Source organism: Populus euphratica, unplaced genomic scaffold (assembly GCF_000495115.2).
Source record: "Populus euphratica unplaced genomic scaffold, PopEup_1.0 scaffold605.1, whole genome shotgun sequence".
NCBI classification, from domain to species: Eukaryota; Viridiplantae; Streptophyta; class Magnoliopsida; order Malpighiales; family Salicaceae; genus Populus; species Populus euphratica.
The window spans coordinates 76,901-97,026 of record NW_011500477.1 but is presented as its reverse complement, the minus strand read 5'-3'; the positions used below and the strand labels follow the sequence as shown (position 1 = coordinate 97,026).

Genomic DNA, 20,126 nt, shown 5'->3' with positions numbered 1-20,126 from the left:
CAAACAAGTATAGTATAAATTCTTATTATTCAATTGGAAACCACACATAAAGGAGGTTCCAATCAGATTGTAAATTGTTAACATGATTATATTAGTTATCTTATTTGAATAATAATAATACTTGTAAATATTGTCAGGTATTCATGATTATAACTTATGTTAACAACAATTCAAGTTTCTTTCATAGCACAAGTGTCGGCTATACCATATAGTTGGGCTATGAAAGTGTCAAGTATTTGTTATACCAAGTGTTATACAACATAAATTTAGATTAACCATTTAATAAGCAAAGTATTAAGAGTGAATAAGATAACAAATACAAAACATGTTAGTATCAAACATTAAAGTTCATGTTAAGTTTACACTATTCTTACACCATTAATGTAACCTTTTTTACCTTGACATAATGAATTTAACTAAATATAATGAAAGAGAGAAATATAAATAAACAACATAAAAACATAAATAAATAAAAAAGTTAACTAAGTAAAGAAAAGAAAATGAAAGACATAAATAAAATATTAATGAAAGAAAAAATTAAACATTACAAAAATACAAAAAGAGAAAGCAAGAGCATGATCTTGATCTAGAAATCAAAATGCTTAAAACTAAGATATCTCAATGCATGACAAATGCCTTCTTTTATAGGATAAAATTTAAAACTATTGATTTGATGACTAATTGTTGAGTGGGTGACCACATCTTGACTTGATGACAATTCTTATCTTCTTGTCTGAATAAAACATCATTAATAATGTCAGAATTTGAACTAGAATTCCACATGAAAGTTTTAGGAAATTGTCTCAGCTTTCTAGAAAAAAAATGGAGGCCATTTAGACTTCTAGAACTCAATATATGGGTTAAAATAAATAGTGTCTAAGTTGCAGGACAAATTCGAACTTCTACATTGTTGCTAAGATTTGAACTTCCAAACAACAAAATTGAGTCTTGACTTTCCATGAAAGTTTTAGACCTATGTCTTAGTTTTTCATCTATATAAAGTAGACCTAAACTGGGATCTATAGCTTCAGATATGACCCAATTACCGAATAGTGTTCTCGTTTGGATTGCACTAGCATCTCTTTTCTAAGTTTGACCCTCTCTTTGTCCTTTCAATTTCAATACTTCAATTCATCAATCAATCCTTTTATTTATATGATATGCCTATATTTAGGATGAACATTTATCATAAATTAAAGGTACCTTATGGTATCAGACTTGTTATTATAAAACATGCTTTAGTTAAAAAGTCATTGATACTTCAAGTGCAAAATGATGATATAAAACCTTAATAAAAATACACTTTTAAGTACTAATCATAAACTAAATTGAAATCCAAGATCTACAACTCTAGATATGACCCAATAACTGAACAGTGTTCCAGTTTGAATTGAATCAACATCTCTTTTCTAAACTTAGCTCTCTCTGTCTTCTCAATTGTAGTAGTTAAACTTATCAATTAATTTTTTTATTTATGTGATAAGCCTATATTTAAGATAAACATTTACGATAAATTAAATGTATCTTATATTATTAGACATGTTATTATAAAACATGCTCTAGTTAAAAAGTTATTGATACTTTAAGTGTAAAATAATGATATAAAACCTTGATAAAAATACACTTTTAAATACTAATAAGTTGGTGTTACCTTATCTCTAGGTGAGGTCTTTTTTGATAGGAAGAAGACATGATATTCATAGCTAACCTAGACTGAAAAGGTATTATTAGCAATGGACATGTATCTTTTGAATGCAATGCAAAATGGAAGAAAAAAAAAGAAAGACAAAGTAGTAAATAAATAGATAAATAAGCAAATATAGTACATTATGTGAACAAAGTATACATATAGAAAAGGATATGGACAAGGTTTACTCTAAGTTTAAATGCATTCTATACAGGGGAATGATCTATCTTAAAGGATGGGCCCAACCAAAGGTTCGAGTTAGGTTAAATAATTTGAGTGAGAGTTTTTTATTGTTTATGCAAAGGGTATTAACCTCACGAAGGCAATGCTACTTGCCCCATACTAAATCTAAAAGGTAATAGCCCATGTCATGATATGCAAATGCATGATTTATAATTCACAATTCAAAATATAAATATAAACAACAAAATATTAAAGGAAGCGAGATAACATGAATAAAATTTAGTCAATTATGATTATCGAAGACTCAATTCACTAAAATAAATTAAGGAGTTGTCATTTAAGGTACCCTGCCCAGATCTGAGGGGTAGGAGGAACCTTAGAGCGGTAAATGTGAAAAGAATAGTTTATTTTCTAGGCCTGATTAGCCACCTAATTAATTAATTTGTACTTAAGATTTATTATAATCTAAGAATTTTGGTCTACATGACCTAGAATTAGAGTTTGAGAGTTTGCTTGTGTTTGAGAAAGGTGTCAGCACCCACAGAAGATCGATTCTAAAAAACAATTATCTATAATAAAAAATAATTTTTTATTAGCTTTTATCATTTGCTTTCTACAATCTCAGTTTTTTTTATACATTACTTTTTAACTATTGTCGAGTTTCTTTTAAGATCCTTGAGCATTTTTGGTAAGGACATGAGAAATACCTTCTATTTTTTATTTTATAAAAGTTACACTCGCTTAGTTCATAAATCTTTTTGGATTTTCAAAATGCCCCATCAAAGTAGAATTTAAAAAATTAAGCTTACTTTAGTAATATTTATTACCATTAGAGTTGTATTTCTCTTTTATTGTTTTCCAATATCAAGGTTTTTTTTTTATAATTATTATTAGTATTAATACCTCTTAATATATTGATGGGATCTTAAAACTATTTTCACCTCATGAATTATTTCAAGAAATCATCTTGCAAACCTTCTAAAATTCCATCCCGAATAAACTTTATAATAAAATATTTATAAATATTTAAGTTGTTAATTAAAAATATTCATTATTATTTTATTATATTTAGATATTAATTTCATATTAAAATCCTCTAGCTTGTTTGGTGGGATCTTAAAATTATTTTGAGAAAATAATCTTACAAACTCTTGTCTTGAGATAATTTTTATTGTAAAATTATTTGTGAATGTCAAAATGCTGATTAACAACAGCAGGTTATACATTAATTTTAAAAGGAGAAGGTATAAGGAATGACAAACAAGAGAATTACAGGAATTAAATAAATAAACACACAAGGCAATAACAAAGATAATGTACTGCAGAATGAGAAAATGAATCTTGATGGATTAATAAAATTATCTGGACACGAATTAAATAAATAAGAGAATAAAATTGAATAATAAAAAAATAAAAATTAGAATATACGTAATATTAGAAGTTATTTAATTTGTATCATAATTATCCTTGGAGCTCAGGTCTCCGTTCAAGTCACATTAACATCATACAGTATTTAGTTGACAATTTATTTATTTATTTTATTACCCACCAGTTCTCCATTTGTCTCCCTTTGGGAATATATTATTATAATTCTCTTTTTAATACCCTTGCTTAAATCATGACGAGATTGACAATTGACATTAACGTTACCTCAAAGAAAATAATTGAATTCCTCCCTCTGTTTTTTTTTTTGGAAGCTGCTAGACTAGCCTTCCCTTTAAATAATTAATATAATGATATCATGTATAAAAATTATTTAAATAATTGAATTCCTCCCTCTGTTTTTTTGTTGTTTTTTTGGAAGCTGCTGGCCTAGCCTTCCCTCTTTTTGCATCTCTTTTTAGCCTCTCTTTTTGGAAACCTCTAATTTTTAACCGCTTGAAAATTTTCCTCTCTCTTTTTTTTTTAAAAAATAATAAGCGTCGCCCCATTGGTTGATTTGGGCGGCACAAACTGGTTCTTGTGTGAAACAAGAACCAGTTTGAGGCTAGCTTAATTAGTTTACCTACACAAGAACCAGTCTGAGGCTATCAACTTTTAGATTATACGGAAGGGAAATGTAAAGTGTGCATTTTATCACCGGTGTTGTTTTAAGCCAAAACTTTAGACAAGTGGATATAATCATAAATTTTTTTCTTGGATAAAATTGGACATCTACATGAAATAATATAATGATATCGTATCTAAAAATTATTCAAATAATTATTATGTAAGTTTTTTAATACATAATCTTTTTATATAAAATTTTCATATAAATCAGTTTAATGTATATATTATCTGATTTTTTTTATATTAATTTCAGATATTTTTTATATCTTAGATTATAGAATAATTATTTTTTTATAGTAAAAAAATATAATATGTTTTAGTAAAAATATGGAAACAATATTTTTATTTATTAAAAATTTAATAGTTATAACAACTTTATAATTTTTTTTATAAAATATATTTTTTAAGAATTTTATTTTTACTCTAAATTAATAAATTAAATATTAAATTTATTAATCAAATGTAAATAAATAGTAAAGATAAAAAAACTTTTATTAATAATAAATATGTTTTTATATAAACATAACTAATATTATGTGTGACACTGACTATAAAGTATATACATAAATAAAAAAAATATTATATATATTTAAAGGATATTGTTAAGGCACCGTCAATTCACACATTCGTATTCGATTTCAAAAGAAACATACATACATATAATAAATCTACCATATTTATTCATTTTTTATTATAGAAAAACTCGAAAAAGTAAGAAAGCAAACACTGAGAAACACAAAATCATCCTTTTTTTATATGAAAATATTCCTACCATTTTTAGAAAAATCATTGAAAAATACAGCTCTAAAAAAAGTTCCACCCATAGCATATAAAATTAAACCCACTATATCTAACATAATGCTTTAATATGAGGGGGGTTGTTACTTGCTTGACATAAGAGGGAAGACTGGAGAAGGAAGTTGCGACTTGCATGAGAGAAGAGGGCAAACTTCACGAGGGGGGTTGCGGGAGAGAAGAGATGACCTAGTTTGGGGTGGCTGCAAGAGGTGAATTAGGGTCTCAGAAGAAGAAAAGAAAGATATTTTAGACTTCGTTTGTCGATTTGATTTGGGAATTAGGGGTTCAAACCAAACAGGTTTTACAAGTATAAAGGTGTTTCTAATCGATTTTACTATTATTTTCTTAGTTTTTCGGTAATTTTCTCACCCTAACAAGATCATAAAAAACATAACGACGTGGATCTGCTGACATGCTGCTGCATCGACAGCGTAGATGATGTCAAGCATGCAGGGGTATGCTTGATAGAAAATTAAACGTAATTCTACAGGGAGGGAACAAAAAACCAGATGCTATACTTTGATTTGGTATTAAAAAAATGATATCAATTGGGTCCCAAAGTAAAGAAGTCGCATATACGGCGGCAATGGCATTTACTTTGACACTTGGGAAAGTGCGTGGGCATCATTTCGATTTTAAACATATCAAATCAGATGGCTAGTAATCCGTCCACAACCCACTGCCCTCCATTCTCAAATGCAACAAGAAAAAGAAAGGTACAGGCGACGCGCTTTACAGTTAACAAAGATTCTCTCTTTTTCTCGTCATCTTATATGTTGGATTCTCTCGCGATTGCCATTGCTGTGACCGACTGAGTGCATATTCTTGAATCATCTTTCTAGGGGCCCTATAGCAGGCAGGTAAAGGTTGATTTGATGTTGCTAAATTTATATTTATTATTGTCCGTTAACCCTCAAATCTTGTTCACACAAACAAACATGTTGGAATTTTGCAGTATGTATTGATTTTTGTGTTGTTAAGAGTGCTTTTTTATTTATTTTATTATTAGGGATTCGTGAATTGTTACAGGTGAACTAAAGACATGTTTCTTTATTGGAAATTTTCCATTATTATTATCTATTTGATTGTGGGTTTCTTATCAGCCAAGGGTGCTCAAGGTTGAAATAGAAATTCCTAAATTGCTTCAACTTTTGATTTGTCATTTTAGGAGTTCTGAACGCAGACTTTTGATAGTGTTTCATGTGTTGGGTCTTTTTACCCTGACTAACAGAACTGCAAAGCTTATATGATAATCTATTTTGACTTTTCTGTTATTGGTCTAACGCATGGCATGCTTTGTATCATGAAGGCACTTGCATTAAATGGCGTTGGTTACAACTGCTGAAGTTTGTGACACAAATCCACAGCTAATTGTCAGTGGTGAGCTTCGAGCACTCCAGCCAATCTTTCAGATTTATGGTCGGCGCCAAGTCTTCTCCGGTCCAGTAGTGACTCTTAAGGCATTTGAAGACAATGTTTTAATTCGTGAGTTTCTTGAGGAGAGAGGCAGTGGTAGAGTTCTTGTTGTAGATGGTGGTGGCAGTTTGCGCTGTGCAATACTTGGAGGTAATCCTGTGGTACAAGCTCAGAATAATGGATGGGCTGGTATAGTGGTTAATGGCTGCATACGTGATGCTGACGAGATTAATGGTTGTGATATTGGAGTAAGAGCCCTGGCCTCCCATCCGATGAAAGCCAATAAGAAGGGTATCGGAGAGAAACATGTTCCTATTACCATGGGTGGCACCAGAATCAGTGATGGAGAATGGCTTTATGCAGATACTGACGGGATCTTGATTTCTCGAACAGAGTTATCTGTCTGAGCCACCTTTTCCTTTGAAGATAGTTCTTCAGAAACGCTATAACTGGCAAGTACCTTTTCTAATGTTGCTTTATTTGAAAACTTGTCTTTGGTGCCCACATTTAGTTTCAGACAACCCTGTAATATGAATGTGAAGGTGAAAATTTGCTGGTCTATTCGTGATTTCTAGATTAGAACGGTGAGCTGTTTCTTGCTGTCAGGTATTGTGTCAGAAAAATAGTTAATGGGGTTGCAGAATACTTCAACCTCTTTGGGATTTTATCTTTAATGGAACTCGTGCTCCGTTATTTCATATTTGTCTCTGCTCGTCTTTCTTTTCTCTGAGTTTCTATTTAGGTTGGGTTCAAATATCATTTTCCTGCTGAGAAAATAAATTCTCTTCGCATCGTTATTTTGCATTTTGTGCATCAAAAAGCGGGGAAAGGAGGTTTGATGACCCCCCAAAAGCGATTCTAGGGAAAACAAGCAAGATTGCGTTGAGTGGTGATTTGGTGACCAAGGGTTTATTACTACCTAGCTAGTTGATCGTTTTAGGACCGTTGTTTTCTTGCTGTTTCTTCCTGGAATTAAATGTGTTATGTTTTGGTTATTCGGTATTGAACTCTGCAACATTTGAAGTTCTGGCTGCTTTCCCATTATGCTTCACACAGTTCTCCTTTTTCACTACGAGGACAACATTATGTTATTGATAAGATTTTTCCAGGGAAAGCTGAGACTTGAGAGAATGATCACCAGGTTGGATTGTCATGGATTAATTCTTTATTGCTTATCATTTATTATTGACTCTTTATCTCTTCTTAATTATAAAAGAATCAGTCAATCAAAGTTGTGTCTATTTCCCCATAGAGTATCAGGGAATACTATCTCCATCATATATGCACAATGCCTTAGCTAGACCCGGACACTTTCCCTGAATCTGACTTCCGGATCATAACTGCTGCACAAACAGACTCTCTGGGAAGATTTGTCACCCAGGAAAAGAAAGTATACTGATCGGACGTGTTCAAGAAGTGTTCTCAATGACAAACGCTAGCTATTGCTCATTCCCGGCGGGGCTTACATAGCATAGTAGGGCATGTAACACTTAGCCTTTCATTTTTCAAAATTCCATCCATTATGAGGCCTCTAATTTCCAATCGGTACATTGAATCTCACATCTATGAAAAGACTTTTTCCCAGTGCGTTTCACTGCTCATAGATGCAAGACATTGTTAGTGCTTGATTGGCGACTCCCCCCTAGTCCAATGCTGGCCTCGTGTTTTGTTTTTTGCCGACTTGGGGAGGACTCCCAGCTTGTAAGAACTTCCACCATCCTGGAGCATGTGACATCGGAGTGCCGTCATGCACGAGTCCCATAAAATGAGCAAAGCATTGTCGTCAATCATTCATCGCACCAATGGGAACCACAAAATGAAACTGAAGAGGTTTCATCATCTAAATAATGTTGCTCTTGCTGGACTTCGATTGAAATTTGTTCTGAACCCATACATTTGAGAGTTTCTCATTTCCAGCAAAATCGTTCTATAGAGCTTTGGAGCGTGAAGAAAAATGAAATCCAGATAAGTAGACCAACCCCCATTTAGGTGGGTAAGACGCTTCTCTTGTTTGTTTCTTGCGACCGAGGCGATAATATCACATATCAAGCCCACAGGGCATAAGTAAACCAACCCCCATTGAGCCTCGTTACACTCGAGTCAGAGTAAAAAATTTCATCAGCGCATCCAAGTACCCGTAATTTGTTTTTTTAAAAAAGATTTTGATTGATATTTTTATTTCAAGATAGAAAAATATTTAATCTTGTACTAAATTAGAAAACTCGGTAAGTTAATTTAAAAAATAATAAATTAGAAAGTTTAATCTAAATTAAATTAATGTTAAAGAATTAAATTGATAAAATAACATTTTAATTTTTTAAAAAAGGTTAAGTTAACAAAGTAAATTTTTAATGCAACTCATTCATGTTATCAAATTTAATAATTTTTTTTATCACATAGATTATTTTTTATTTAATTATGTAATAATAAAGTACATTATAATTTCTTGCATGATTTGTTTTTAAAAAATAAAAAACAAAAACCATGCTAGGTATGATAGGTATTTGGGGTTAAGATAATAAAAATAGATAATTGATAATAAATAGTGAAATTATATTTTTAGGTTTGAGTTGAATGGAAAATAAATGATTGATAATAAAGGGTGGAATAATATTTTTTTTTTAAATTAAGATTATAAAGTATTAAACTAAAAAAAAAAACCTGAATATTATAGATTAATTTGTTAAACTTGTTATCCAAATCATTAACTTGAATTTAATAATTTTTTTAATTGAAATGTAAAATAAAATAACAAAAATAAAAAAAACCCAAAAAAACCAAGAATGTGGCCCTTATGACGCAACTTGCCTTGATATTAAAAGAGAAACAACCTAGACACGTGGCCTTCCAGATCATCCCATGGGTCTGGATCCTATTTTTATTTATTTTATTTTTAAAAGGATAAACAAGCTCTATTTTTCCTTTTGTTTTCTTAAAAAAAAAAAGATAGTAAATAATATATCATTTATTTTTTTATAGAATTCAACTACTAGAGTTGTCGGAAAAACAGTGATTTGATTTTTTTTATCTATTTTTAATTTCTTAAGAAAACAATAGAGCAAAATGCTAAAATGAATTCACCACACGGCTTATTTGGCTAATAATACCGTAACATGCAATTTAAGCTGATATTGCGGCTGGAAAACGTTGTACACACACCCGGAAATGCAATTCACTTAACAAACTGATTCTGAATCTACAATGTCCTGTTCATCAACGGCCATACTTGTGTCTTCCCTGGTAATGCTTGCCGATGAGCATTCCGTACTGTCCCCCATCTCTCCATGCAAAATGATCGCCTTTCTCTTCCTCCTCCTCTGCTGCCATCTTCTCAGGATCTCTGAAGTTCCCTTCTCATCCCTTCCTTCAGCTCGTCCCTCTTTTGATTCTCCAGTATACTCTGTCTCAGCAGTACTATCGCGGCAGTAACTGGGATCCACTGCTGTAATTGGGAAAAGAAGTGGTCTACAGCAACTTAGAATAATTATAAGCATCGTGATGTAAATATATATGGATTGCCAGACATAAAATGTCCATTTCCAATTGCGCACCACTTCTTTTGTCCAAGGCAGCTTAGAAATCAGGAGGATCTCCGCTTCATATAACTGTGGGAGGCATACTGTTCCAGCCCTTGGTATTAAAGTCACTCTGATCACTTTGCTTCGTGGATGCTTTTCCTTGAGCATTAACATTTTAATGGAGATCTTTTGAGTTTCTTCAGAAATTCCTAATATTAAGGGTCCACCCATGAGAAATGTTCGTAGAAGCCGAATTGGCGGGCTTGTGAACCGCAACATGCATGGCTGGCTAGATTTTGCCATCACGTTTCCATCAGCTGATAAAACTTCTGCAGTCAACTGAAGAGGGCAACGAATGAGAAATTGAGCGAGACATATATATATAGGTGAGAAAGAGCTGTAAGTTCATGCATCGAGTTATAAGTAAGAGGAGCATATATATATATATCATGTTAAAAAAAAAACAAAATCAAGAAATTTCTGGAACGACAGACTGTGTTGAAATTTTTACCTCAGAATAATTAGAAATTCAAACCTTGACTCAATAATGAATTGGAAGAGTGCTAAATATTCAACTCTAACCTTCATATTTTAGCCAAGGTGGTCTTGGATTGTGGATTTACTACTGGTTATTTCTTATGTTGCTTGGACTCCGCTTTTGTAAAGTCTAAACAACTATTTTTTCTTTTTTTTTTACATAAAACTGAGTGATAGAAGATTCATTGATAACAATTCAGTTCACGTAGGAGATGAGAATAAATCTCCCATCTCCCTGTCAAAAGCCACCTCCTTAAAAGAAAAAATATTTCTTGCTTCACCGGCGACAACCACTTCTTTTGTTTTATTTTCCCACTGGTATAGCTAGAAACAACACGAAAAATAGAAAAACAAGCATTACAAAATTTTGCAAAATAAAATTACATCAGAAATTCTAAATCATAATTTTATTATTAAAATTTCTCTAAGCTGCTTCTATACTAAAAAAAAATCTTAAACAAAACTGGGAAAAAAAAAATAAAAACTAACCAAATAAAAAATATAATCCTAAATCAAGTAAAAAACATGTAGCAAATCCTAAATCAAGTAAAAAACATATAGCAAATCTTGGACAGTAGCATTCCAAGCATTATTGTAAAGCCTTTTTAGTCTTCAATTGCTATAAAATTTTAATTTTAAAATAATTCTTGAAAATTTTTAGCAAAATATCAGTGATTGAATCAAATTTATTTCCATTAACATAAAACTATATGTTATAAAAACATTACATGCATCTATCTTCTAGGGTTGAAAAGAACTCATCTTTGACCATTAAAAATGATGCCCCCATATTTCTCTGGTGTGTTAATACTTTATAGTTAGCCAACTTAAATAAAGTATGACAAAAATTAATATCCAAAACACTTTGAATTTTCATAAAACCATTACTAGTTAATGGTTTGTTCCACATCATACCTTTTATATTCTTTACAATCTCTTTTATCTTTAGCTTTTCTTTCTTATTCATAAACTAAAACAAAATAATATATCTTTATCCTTATTCTTAACAACTACCTCTTTTTTATAAACATGCATTCATAGACATCACATCACATCAAATACTATCAAAACAAAACAAGACAACGTTCATATATGATTACCCTGTTATTGCTATCTCGATTTAGCCATTTTAATTTATAAGGCTTATGATGTTATTTTGTCTTAAGCTACAACTTCTATACTACCTCATTAGACATCATGTTCTTTTTAACTATTATTGTCAATGATCAAATTACATGATTTGTCCTTAATGGTACAAGTTGAATGAATTAGACTAGTGTTTAACCAATCTTCAACAAAATCACCTTTAGGGGTAAGTAAATTCTTTTAAAGGACTAAGTTAACAATTTTGTCACCTTGCAAAACTTCCCTTATTATCATCTGAATAATTATAAACTCACTCATCTTCTGATTAGGTTCTTGTGTCAATAAAATTTTACCGAGACAACCCTCTAACTTACAACACTCAACAATTTGATAACCCAACTCACCATATTTGAAATGTAAAAATTTAAAACTAAAAATTTTGCAAAATAAAATTACATCAGAAATTCTAAATCATAATTTTATTATTAAAATTTCTCTAAGCTGCTTCTATACTAAAAAAAAATCTTAAACAAAATTGGGAAAAAAAAAATAAAAACTAACCAAATAAAAAATATAATCCTAAATCAAGTAAAAAACATGTAGCAAATCCTAAATCAAGTAAAAAACATATAGCAAATCTTGGACAGTAGCATTCCAAGCATTATTGTAAAGCCTTTTTAGTCTTCAATTGCTATAAAATTTTAATTTTAAAATAATTCTTGAAATTTTTTAGTAAAATATCAGTGATTGAATCAAATTTATTTCCATTAACATAAAACTATACGTTATAAAAACATTACATGCATCTATCTTCTAGGGTTGAAAAGAACTCATCTTTGACCATTAAAAATGATGCCCCCATATTTCTCTGGTGTGTTAATACTTTATAGTTAGCCAACTTAAATAAAGTATGACAAAAATTAATATCCAAAACACTTTGAATTTTCATAAAACCATTACTAGTTAATGGTTTGTTCCACATCATACCTTTTCTATTCTTTACAATCTCTTTCATCTTTAGCTTTTCTTTCTTATTCATAAACTAAAACAAAACAATATATATTTATCCTTATTCTTAACAACTACCTCTTTTTTATAAACATGCATTCATAGACATCACATCACATCAAATACTATCAAAACAAAACAAGACAACGTTCATATATGATTACCCTGTTATTGCTATCTCGATTTAGCCATTTTAATTTATAAGGCTTATGATGTTATTTTGTCTTAAGCTACAACTTCTATACTACCTCATTAGACATCATGTTCTTTTTAACTATTATTGTCAATGATCAAATTACATGATTTGTCCTTAATGGTACAAGTTGAATGAATTAGACTAGTGTTTAACCAATCTTCAACAAAATCACCTTTAGGGGTAAGTAAATTCTTTTAAAGGACTAAGTTAGCATCATTAGTAAGTAAATTCTTTTAAAGGACTAAGTTAACAATTTTGTCACCTTGCAAAACTTCCCTTATTATCATCTGAATAATTATAAACTCACTCATCTTCTGATTAGGTTCTTGTGTCAATAAAATTTTACCCAGACAACCTTCTAACTTACAACACTCAACAATTTGATAACCCAACTCACTATATTTGAAATGTAAAAATTTAAAACTAGATCTAGAACCAGAACTCTAACTTATGGTTTATTTATCTTTTGATTCAAGTTAAATACATGTTTTTCCCCCTATTAGTTCACACCTCTCTATTATTCAAGTCAACCAACCTGTTAGTTACCTTAGCAACATGTTGCTTCTCCATGATTAAAATTCTATGATAGGCTTCTAAAATTGTATATAAAAAATTGCAAATACAATACATTTTAGATGGATTGTCGTAATCCATTTAAGTATATGACAACCAATTACTCTTCAGTTTCTAACAAATCACCAATGTATTCATCAACAATTCTCTCACCTTGTCTCATTGTATAAAGTCATTGGTACAAAGTTTGTGTATACCTGAATGGAAAAATGTTTTCCTTCTTCTTTTCTTTATCTTCTCCTAACCACTAATTTTTGGCTTTCCTTACCTCTCTCGTGTTCTTTTTAGATAAAAGATTAACCCTTCAAACTAATTGCAATCAACTTTACTCTTATATGTTTGGGAGATGGAATCTCCCTGTACTAAAAAATTCATTCCACCTCATTTATTCAATCAGTGAACTTCTATGTTTGTAAAGTTTCTGTGAATTTAAATTTTTTTAATATAAAATCTAAAGTCTCTAGTTCTATTTTCTTTTTAATAAAGAGGTTGTCTCTCCCACTTCTTGCTTTTATAACTAGTTTATGGTATTACATGAAAATCTGTGGTCACTCTCCCCTTGACCCTCTTTCTATAGATCTCTTTTCTAATCCAACTGATAAGTCAATTCAATGCTTTTCTTTGTATGTCCTCTATTAGAAGCTCCTTGACATTTCTCTATTGAAGAGGAACCTCCTTATCCCTTCCTTGATCATGTCCTACTTTGTAACCTCTTCCTACCATGGTTGTTAATAGCACCCAACAAGTAAACAAATATCCACGAAATCGTACCACATAACAAGCAATAATCTATGATCATTGTGTTTTAATATCAATTGACATAGATGAAAACAACATAATAAAGATAAAAGAACAAACATAAAATTTTACCAAATAGGATCATATCACAAATCCTAATTTAAAATTTTATTACTGAATATTTTACCATATAAATATTCTAATAAAAACTCCTCATTATAGCTCTTCTAGGCTGCTGATATACTAGTAAAAATTCCTAAATAAAATTGAAAAAATAATAAAATATTTTTAAATTAAAAAGAAAAATAAATCCTAAATCAACTAGAAAAATATAATAAATTTAAAATAATAATTTCTAGGCATTATTATAAAGCCTTCTCGATCTCTAATTGCTTCAAAATTGTAATTCGAGATCTTTAAAATCTTCTTGCAAATTTTAACATGATCCAATGGTTATATCAAAATTATTTAATGTCAGCACATCCTTTTCCTTGAACAAAATGATAAAATAAAGGTCTATTTGGTCATGTTATGCTTTCAAGCATCGTGTTTTTCTTTATATTTAGGTGCTGTTTAGTAATGTGGTTATGAGTGAGGTTCACCCACAACCACACATATCAGTATTTGGTAAAGCAAAAAAAAGTGATTTTGCTTGGTAGGATCCACCAACTTTTGTTGTCGTGCCGCAAGATTTGGAGAATCAGCATTTTGCTTCTCGTGGGTATTTTTAATGAACAATAGAGCCATGCTCCATTTTTTTTTTGAAAAACTAGTGCGAAAAGTTTAGTTTATTTTCTTTTTCCTAGAAAAACCAGTGCGGTTAATTGATTTCACTCGCATTGTTCACGTGAACGTGAATAATATTTTTTTTGTTTTTTAAAAATTAGTTTAAGGTGAATTAAATTTACTCGTACTGTAGTCTCAATTCTATTCCTGATAATATTTTACCTAAGTTTATTGCACACTAAAAAAATCATGAAAACTGTATTTCTTGTCGAATGACTTTGTACATAATAAAATTGTAATTGTTTTTAAAAAATTATGTTTTACTCGAAAAATTAGTATTTAATATTATTTAATAACACTACATAAATTGGAAAGATATCGCTTGATGAAGTAGTATTTGTGGAATTTGATCACAATTCCAATAATAAAGATATCACAACATTTATTATTTAATAACACTACATAAATTAAAAAATTCAGTTTTTGTTGTTGCGCGTTTAAGAAACCATGGAAAATATAGTCCTTATTGGATAGATTTCATATGTGATCACATTGCACATAGTTTGATGGAATAAGAAAAAAATATTTGATGTCAATATTATTTATTTCATGATGTAATAACAGTAGTTAAATCTATAATATTTAAATTAAAAATTATTCATATTAATATATATATTTTTAAATTATTTTACAACCTTAATTTAAAAAGTATTTTTTTAACCAAATACATTAAACTATTTTTTGTTCAATATCAATTTCAACCACAGTTTTAAACAAACATATATTTTTCCAAACTAATTTCAACTAAAAGTACTTTTTATAAAACAACCTTTTTAAAACCACAACCATAATAGCAACCTCAATACCAAATACACCCTTAACTTTTACATGCTTTACTTCTAAAAGTTGGACCAAAAGCAAAAATAATTTATAAGCACAAGGAGTCTTAATCTAAATGGTGATAACTCAAACATATGAGATATGTATAATATCAACCTTTTGACCCGTGGTGTATATGAAACAAGCTTTAATTGTTTTGTCTTATTTAACCGTTGATAAACGATTTGGAGGGTGATTTTCTTCTTTAAAAAAATATATTTCATATTTTAATTCAATAAATTTATTACACTTTTCTAGTTAAAACCTAAGTTTAGTTAACAAAATGACTTGATTAAATATTCAACTTTGTTCAGGAACTACTCTACCTCTAAATAACTTGTTTAATAGTTAAAGGGGTTTGGCACACTTTAACTTTTTAAAACTATCTTACCTTGTGTCGCCTTCTTGATATTTAATATCGAAATAGAGCAAAAATTATCATATATACTTATTTTATTGGTTAAAACAAGAATTAATATGTAAAGCAAATGATGCAGTGGTTAGCGAGAAGAATAACGAGTTTATTAATTATCTAAACTCTCAAATTTTTATTTCTTGATTTGTTTTTTTTAAAAGCTAATGAACACTATAAATAGAGAACAAAAGTAACCCTATTAATAATGAATACAAAAAAAAAATCCTAGAACTATTATTAATTTTTTAATAAACCACTTTCCAAATTAAATTTATGTAATAAATTCTATAAAATCTTAAAATTAAATGATAGCGTGTTACACTTCCTACAAGTCTATAACAAGTTATTCTACTCAAGTAAAACTCACATCAAAGTTCTTTGCTTTTTAATAGCTAATTACATAAATATAACTTCATGAAGTTGTTTGATCTCTTTATTTACACATATAGCCGATAGTTGGTTCAAACTATTATCATAAATTCCTTGTTCTTCTTTGACTTGGCCATTTATTTTTCTACTATTATTATATAATGGACTAAAACAATTAGGTTCTTTTATGAATAGTGATGAACAACGGGGCATCTAACATTTCTTTGATTTTCATTTTAAAACTTCTTTTTTTTGCAGATAAATCCTTCTAATTGAAATGTAAAACACAAAGAAAGACATAACCAATATATATCCAATTTATGATAATTTTTATTTTGATCTCAAAATTCATTTTATTTATCTTTTTGTTAAGAGAAACTCACCAAAAAAGTAGAAAAGAGAGAAAGTTGCCAGTTATCACATTTTCATCAACCAAAATAGTTAAGCATGGTGTTAAAGGATTCAATTCAACAAAAAGAGTTTGATGATAATGTTTTTACTTTCATATTGCCTGAAAAGTAAATCGGGCTTAAGAATGAATTTCTTTCTCTTTTGGTTTTTATGTTTTTAAACCGATTTAATGATGTTTTGAGTTGAAAAATTTATTTATTAAGATTTCTAAAATATTGTTAAGGTGCTTTCAAATGAAAATAAATTTTTAGAGTAATCTTACAATTTTTCAGCTACCACACAAATGACCAAATTCTTAACAACTTCCCAATAAGCAATCTATTGTCTGCTTAATAAAAAAAGAAATAGAAAAAAAAGTCATCCACTTTTAAAACCAAGATAAAAGAAAATCCCAAGCAACACCTCGTATATTCCATCAATTTATTACAATCAATAAGCCAGGATATCCATTAAAAGTTGTGACATTAAATCTATCATACTCACTCCTATTATAATTTGTTATCTTTATTGTAATCATGTGATTTTTTGCTAAAATATTTTTATTGTAACCTCCCTTTAATTCTAAGATGTTCTGGAATTTGTTATCTTTATTTAATTAGGCAAGTGCTTTATTAGAATATTAGTAATTGCTCTATAATTCTATTTTTATTTTATTTTTTTCTTATAAGAGTTTATTTTTTGCTTAAATTAAAAACATCCTGATGTTAGTTTCCAAAAATGTATTAATAGATGGTGAACTAGTCATAATCGTTATAGATTTGATGTCATAATTTCCAATGAAGATCCAATTATTGGAGAATTGGTCAAAGTAATGGAATTAGATTAACGGGAAGCTATTTTGTGATGGAAAAAAGTCATCCATGTAAGGGATAGATTTATTTTTAAGGCTATTTTATGGCTTTATCCTTAATAATGTACCATGTAAGGAAAAAGCTATAGAGAGGATAGTACAATGAACAACGAAAAGATTGCCAAATCAATTTGTTTGGAGTAATTCACTTTAAAAGTTAAAATAATTTTGAATTTAGTTTATTAGCCGAGAGGAGTTTTTAGAAAAGTCATTTATATTGTTCTACTCTAAATACTTTTCTTTAATAACACAAAAAAGTTTTTTTTCTTTTTATTATTATTAATAGTAAGTATTTTGATTAGTTTATTTTAACTAATTTTTTAAAATTTTAAAATTAACAATCATCTAAATCTTTAATAGTTTTAAGATGTGTAATATTTAAATTGATAATTTTTAGATAATAAATTCAAGATCTAACCAGTTAAAAAAATTAAAAAAGTTAAATTCAATTTTTAATGTCAAAATTGAACTTGATGGTTGAGTTTTTATAACCTATTTGTACGAGGTGATTTATTACTTTAATATTTTTATTGTAATGTTCCTTTGGTTTTTCAATTTTGTTACATTCATTTAATTAGGAAACTGTTTTATTAAGAAATTAGAAATAGTTCCGGCAATGTATAATTATTCAGGGTTTCCTAGTTTCCTATTTCAAGTATAGTAATAGCCTTTTGAAAAACAAATGATAAATAATAAAAATCAAGATATTTGATTTTTTTCCCTACAGCTTTGCTATGATTTCTTTAGGTTTTTTAGTACAAAAAATAATTTGCATGAAGAACTCAAGATCTGAGATGGATTTCATTATTCTTATATATAAATATTGATATAAATATTTTAAAATATATAATATTATTGGAAATTAATAAATTACTAACACACACATATATTTGTATTCTTAGAAAATAATAAACTAGGATTTATCAAGATATGATATATACAAATTAAATTAATTAATATATTAGTGCATATGATTTATTGTTAACAATTTATTAATTTATATAATATTACTTGACATTATATATAATAAACAGTATAATACAATATACAATAAATATAAATATTAGATTATATAATTTTTATTACAAAAATAGAAAGTTGTTTTAAATGTTAAAGAGCGAAAAAACACTTCATTGTACTATTTTACAAAAAGCTAATGACTCAAAAATGTTACATGTAAACTTATTGTTTGGAACACTTAAGAATAATTCTCGACACGTGTTCTATGATATGATCCAAAGATTAATTGAAAAGTAATATATTTTCCATGAAAATGAACCAAGCCCAAATAGGATTATATAGCTAGGTAAATTTGAAGGAGGAGGACCAACTCTTTGTTTTTGTCCTTTGGGGTTAAGTAAAAAACCTCATCCGTTCTTCTTGTTTTGGCCTCGCATGAGAGAAGTCGCTCAAGTTTTGTCGTGATGTATTCGCACGCTTGAAGGTAAAACGAAGGGTCGTCTGAGTAATAGGGGCTAATTGAAAAATGAGTGTCGACCGTAGGGTAAAATGTCATTTCCTAGTAACTTCTACCACGAATATAATTTCCAACATATCTATATTTCAAGTTCAATTTTCTGTTTAATTTACTACTAAAATAAATTTAATTCATATAAATAAATACCGCAGCTGGAAGTACAGCCCCAAATCCTTGATTTGACGAGGAAAGACGGGCACTGCGCGCTCTGGGCCTGGGAATCGATGGGAACGCAACTAATTCCTGATCTTTATCTCGTTTTTTTTAGGCACCAAGGCTAATAATTCCTTCCATATCTTGCTCATACCATGAGCGAGTCCAAGGTTTCAAAAACTAGGTTAATTAACTGAAACCCAAAACACATACATACATACATGCTCAACAATATGGCATACGTACCTGAAACATCCCAATTTGCCTATTGTGATCAGATTCAGGCATCAAGAGAGCCACAGAAACATGGAATGTGTGCCCAAGTGGAACTCCCATAGGCCCTTTCTTGGTGCTCCCATCGTCGACATACCCACCAAAAGTAAACACCGCCTTAGGGTTCGCATCGGTGTAATCAAAGAATAACCTCTCTCGCATAAACACAGGCTCCTCTATCCACAGTTGAACTAATCCAACGCCTAACATTGCAGCTAGTAACATCACCACTGTCAAAACCATGCACACGTATACAGCACCAACAATCCCAAAACCTATCTTTCTCAACAGCGTGGTGGTACCATGGATGACTTTAGAGGGAACCTTGAGAAACACTGATTCCACGGCGTCTACAGCCTCCTCGGCACGGTGGTAGGAGTCTGACGCTATGGAGAAAATTGCTATGAAAGGTGACAAGAGAGCCATGATACAGTTGTAGATTGTATCTGAATAGAAATAGATTATTTGTGTGAACCAATCGGCTTTGGGTATTAGGTTGCAGTATTCTTCTTTTTTCATAGCTAATAGCTCTCGTACAGTGGTGATGAAGGAGGAGGAGGAATATCAATCAGAGAGTATCGCAGGCTTTTGAGGCCCCCTGCTATGCATGCAAAGAAACTGAAACGTGGAGGCAAAGAAGAGCAAAACATCGACGTGTGTTGGTATGAGTCATGCATGACTTCTTACCCTTTTTGTTTCGGTGAAAAGACCATAATTCTCTTTAGAAAATTACTTATCATCTTATCCAAATTTCTCGGTGGATCATAAGAAGTTAATTTTGAAA

The 20,126-nt window shown here is 29.8% G+C and overlaps 2 protein-coding genes across 4 annotated transcripts; one reads left to right on the top strand and one right to left on the bottom strand.

Annotated features, from left to right (window-relative positions):
* The first annotated feature begins 5,338 nt into the window (after nt 1–5,338).
* LOC105114927 (putative 4-hydroxy-4-methyl-2-oxoglutarate aldolase 2) lies at nt 5,339–6,835 on the top strand. Of its 3 annotated transcripts, none has more exons than XM_011011659.1 (2): nt 5,339–5,573; nt 6,027–6,835. In XM_011011659.1, the coding sequence occupies exon 2, from the start codon at nt 6,040–6,042 to the stop codon at nt 6,538–6,540; it is 501 nt and encodes a 166-aa protein (XP_011009961.1). In that variant the 5' UTR covers nt 5,339–5,573; nt 6,027–6,039; the 3' UTR covers nt 6,541–6,835. The 3 variants fall into 3 exon arrangements, with proteins under 3 accessions (XP_011009961.1, XP_011009960.1, XP_011009962.1); XM_011011658.1 differs by having other exon boundaries at nt 5,347–5,577; XM_011011660.1 differs by lacking the exon at nt 5,339–5,573 and adding an exon at nt 5,661–5,835.
* Nucleotides 6,836–9,309: 2,474 nt separating this feature from the next.
* Nucleotides 9,310–19,768, bottom strand: LOC105114931 (Putative adipose-regulatory protein (Seipin)). Its single transcript, XM_011011664.1, has 2 exons — nt 19,316–19,768; nt 9,310–9,990 (listed from the first exon to the last, which is right to left on the bottom strand). The coding sequence occupies exons 1-2, from the start codon at nt 19,766–19,768 to the stop codon at nt 9,310–9,312; spliced, it is 1,134 nt and encodes a 377-aa protein (XP_011009966.1).
* Between the last annotated feature and the right edge of the window lie 358 nt (nt 19,769–20,126).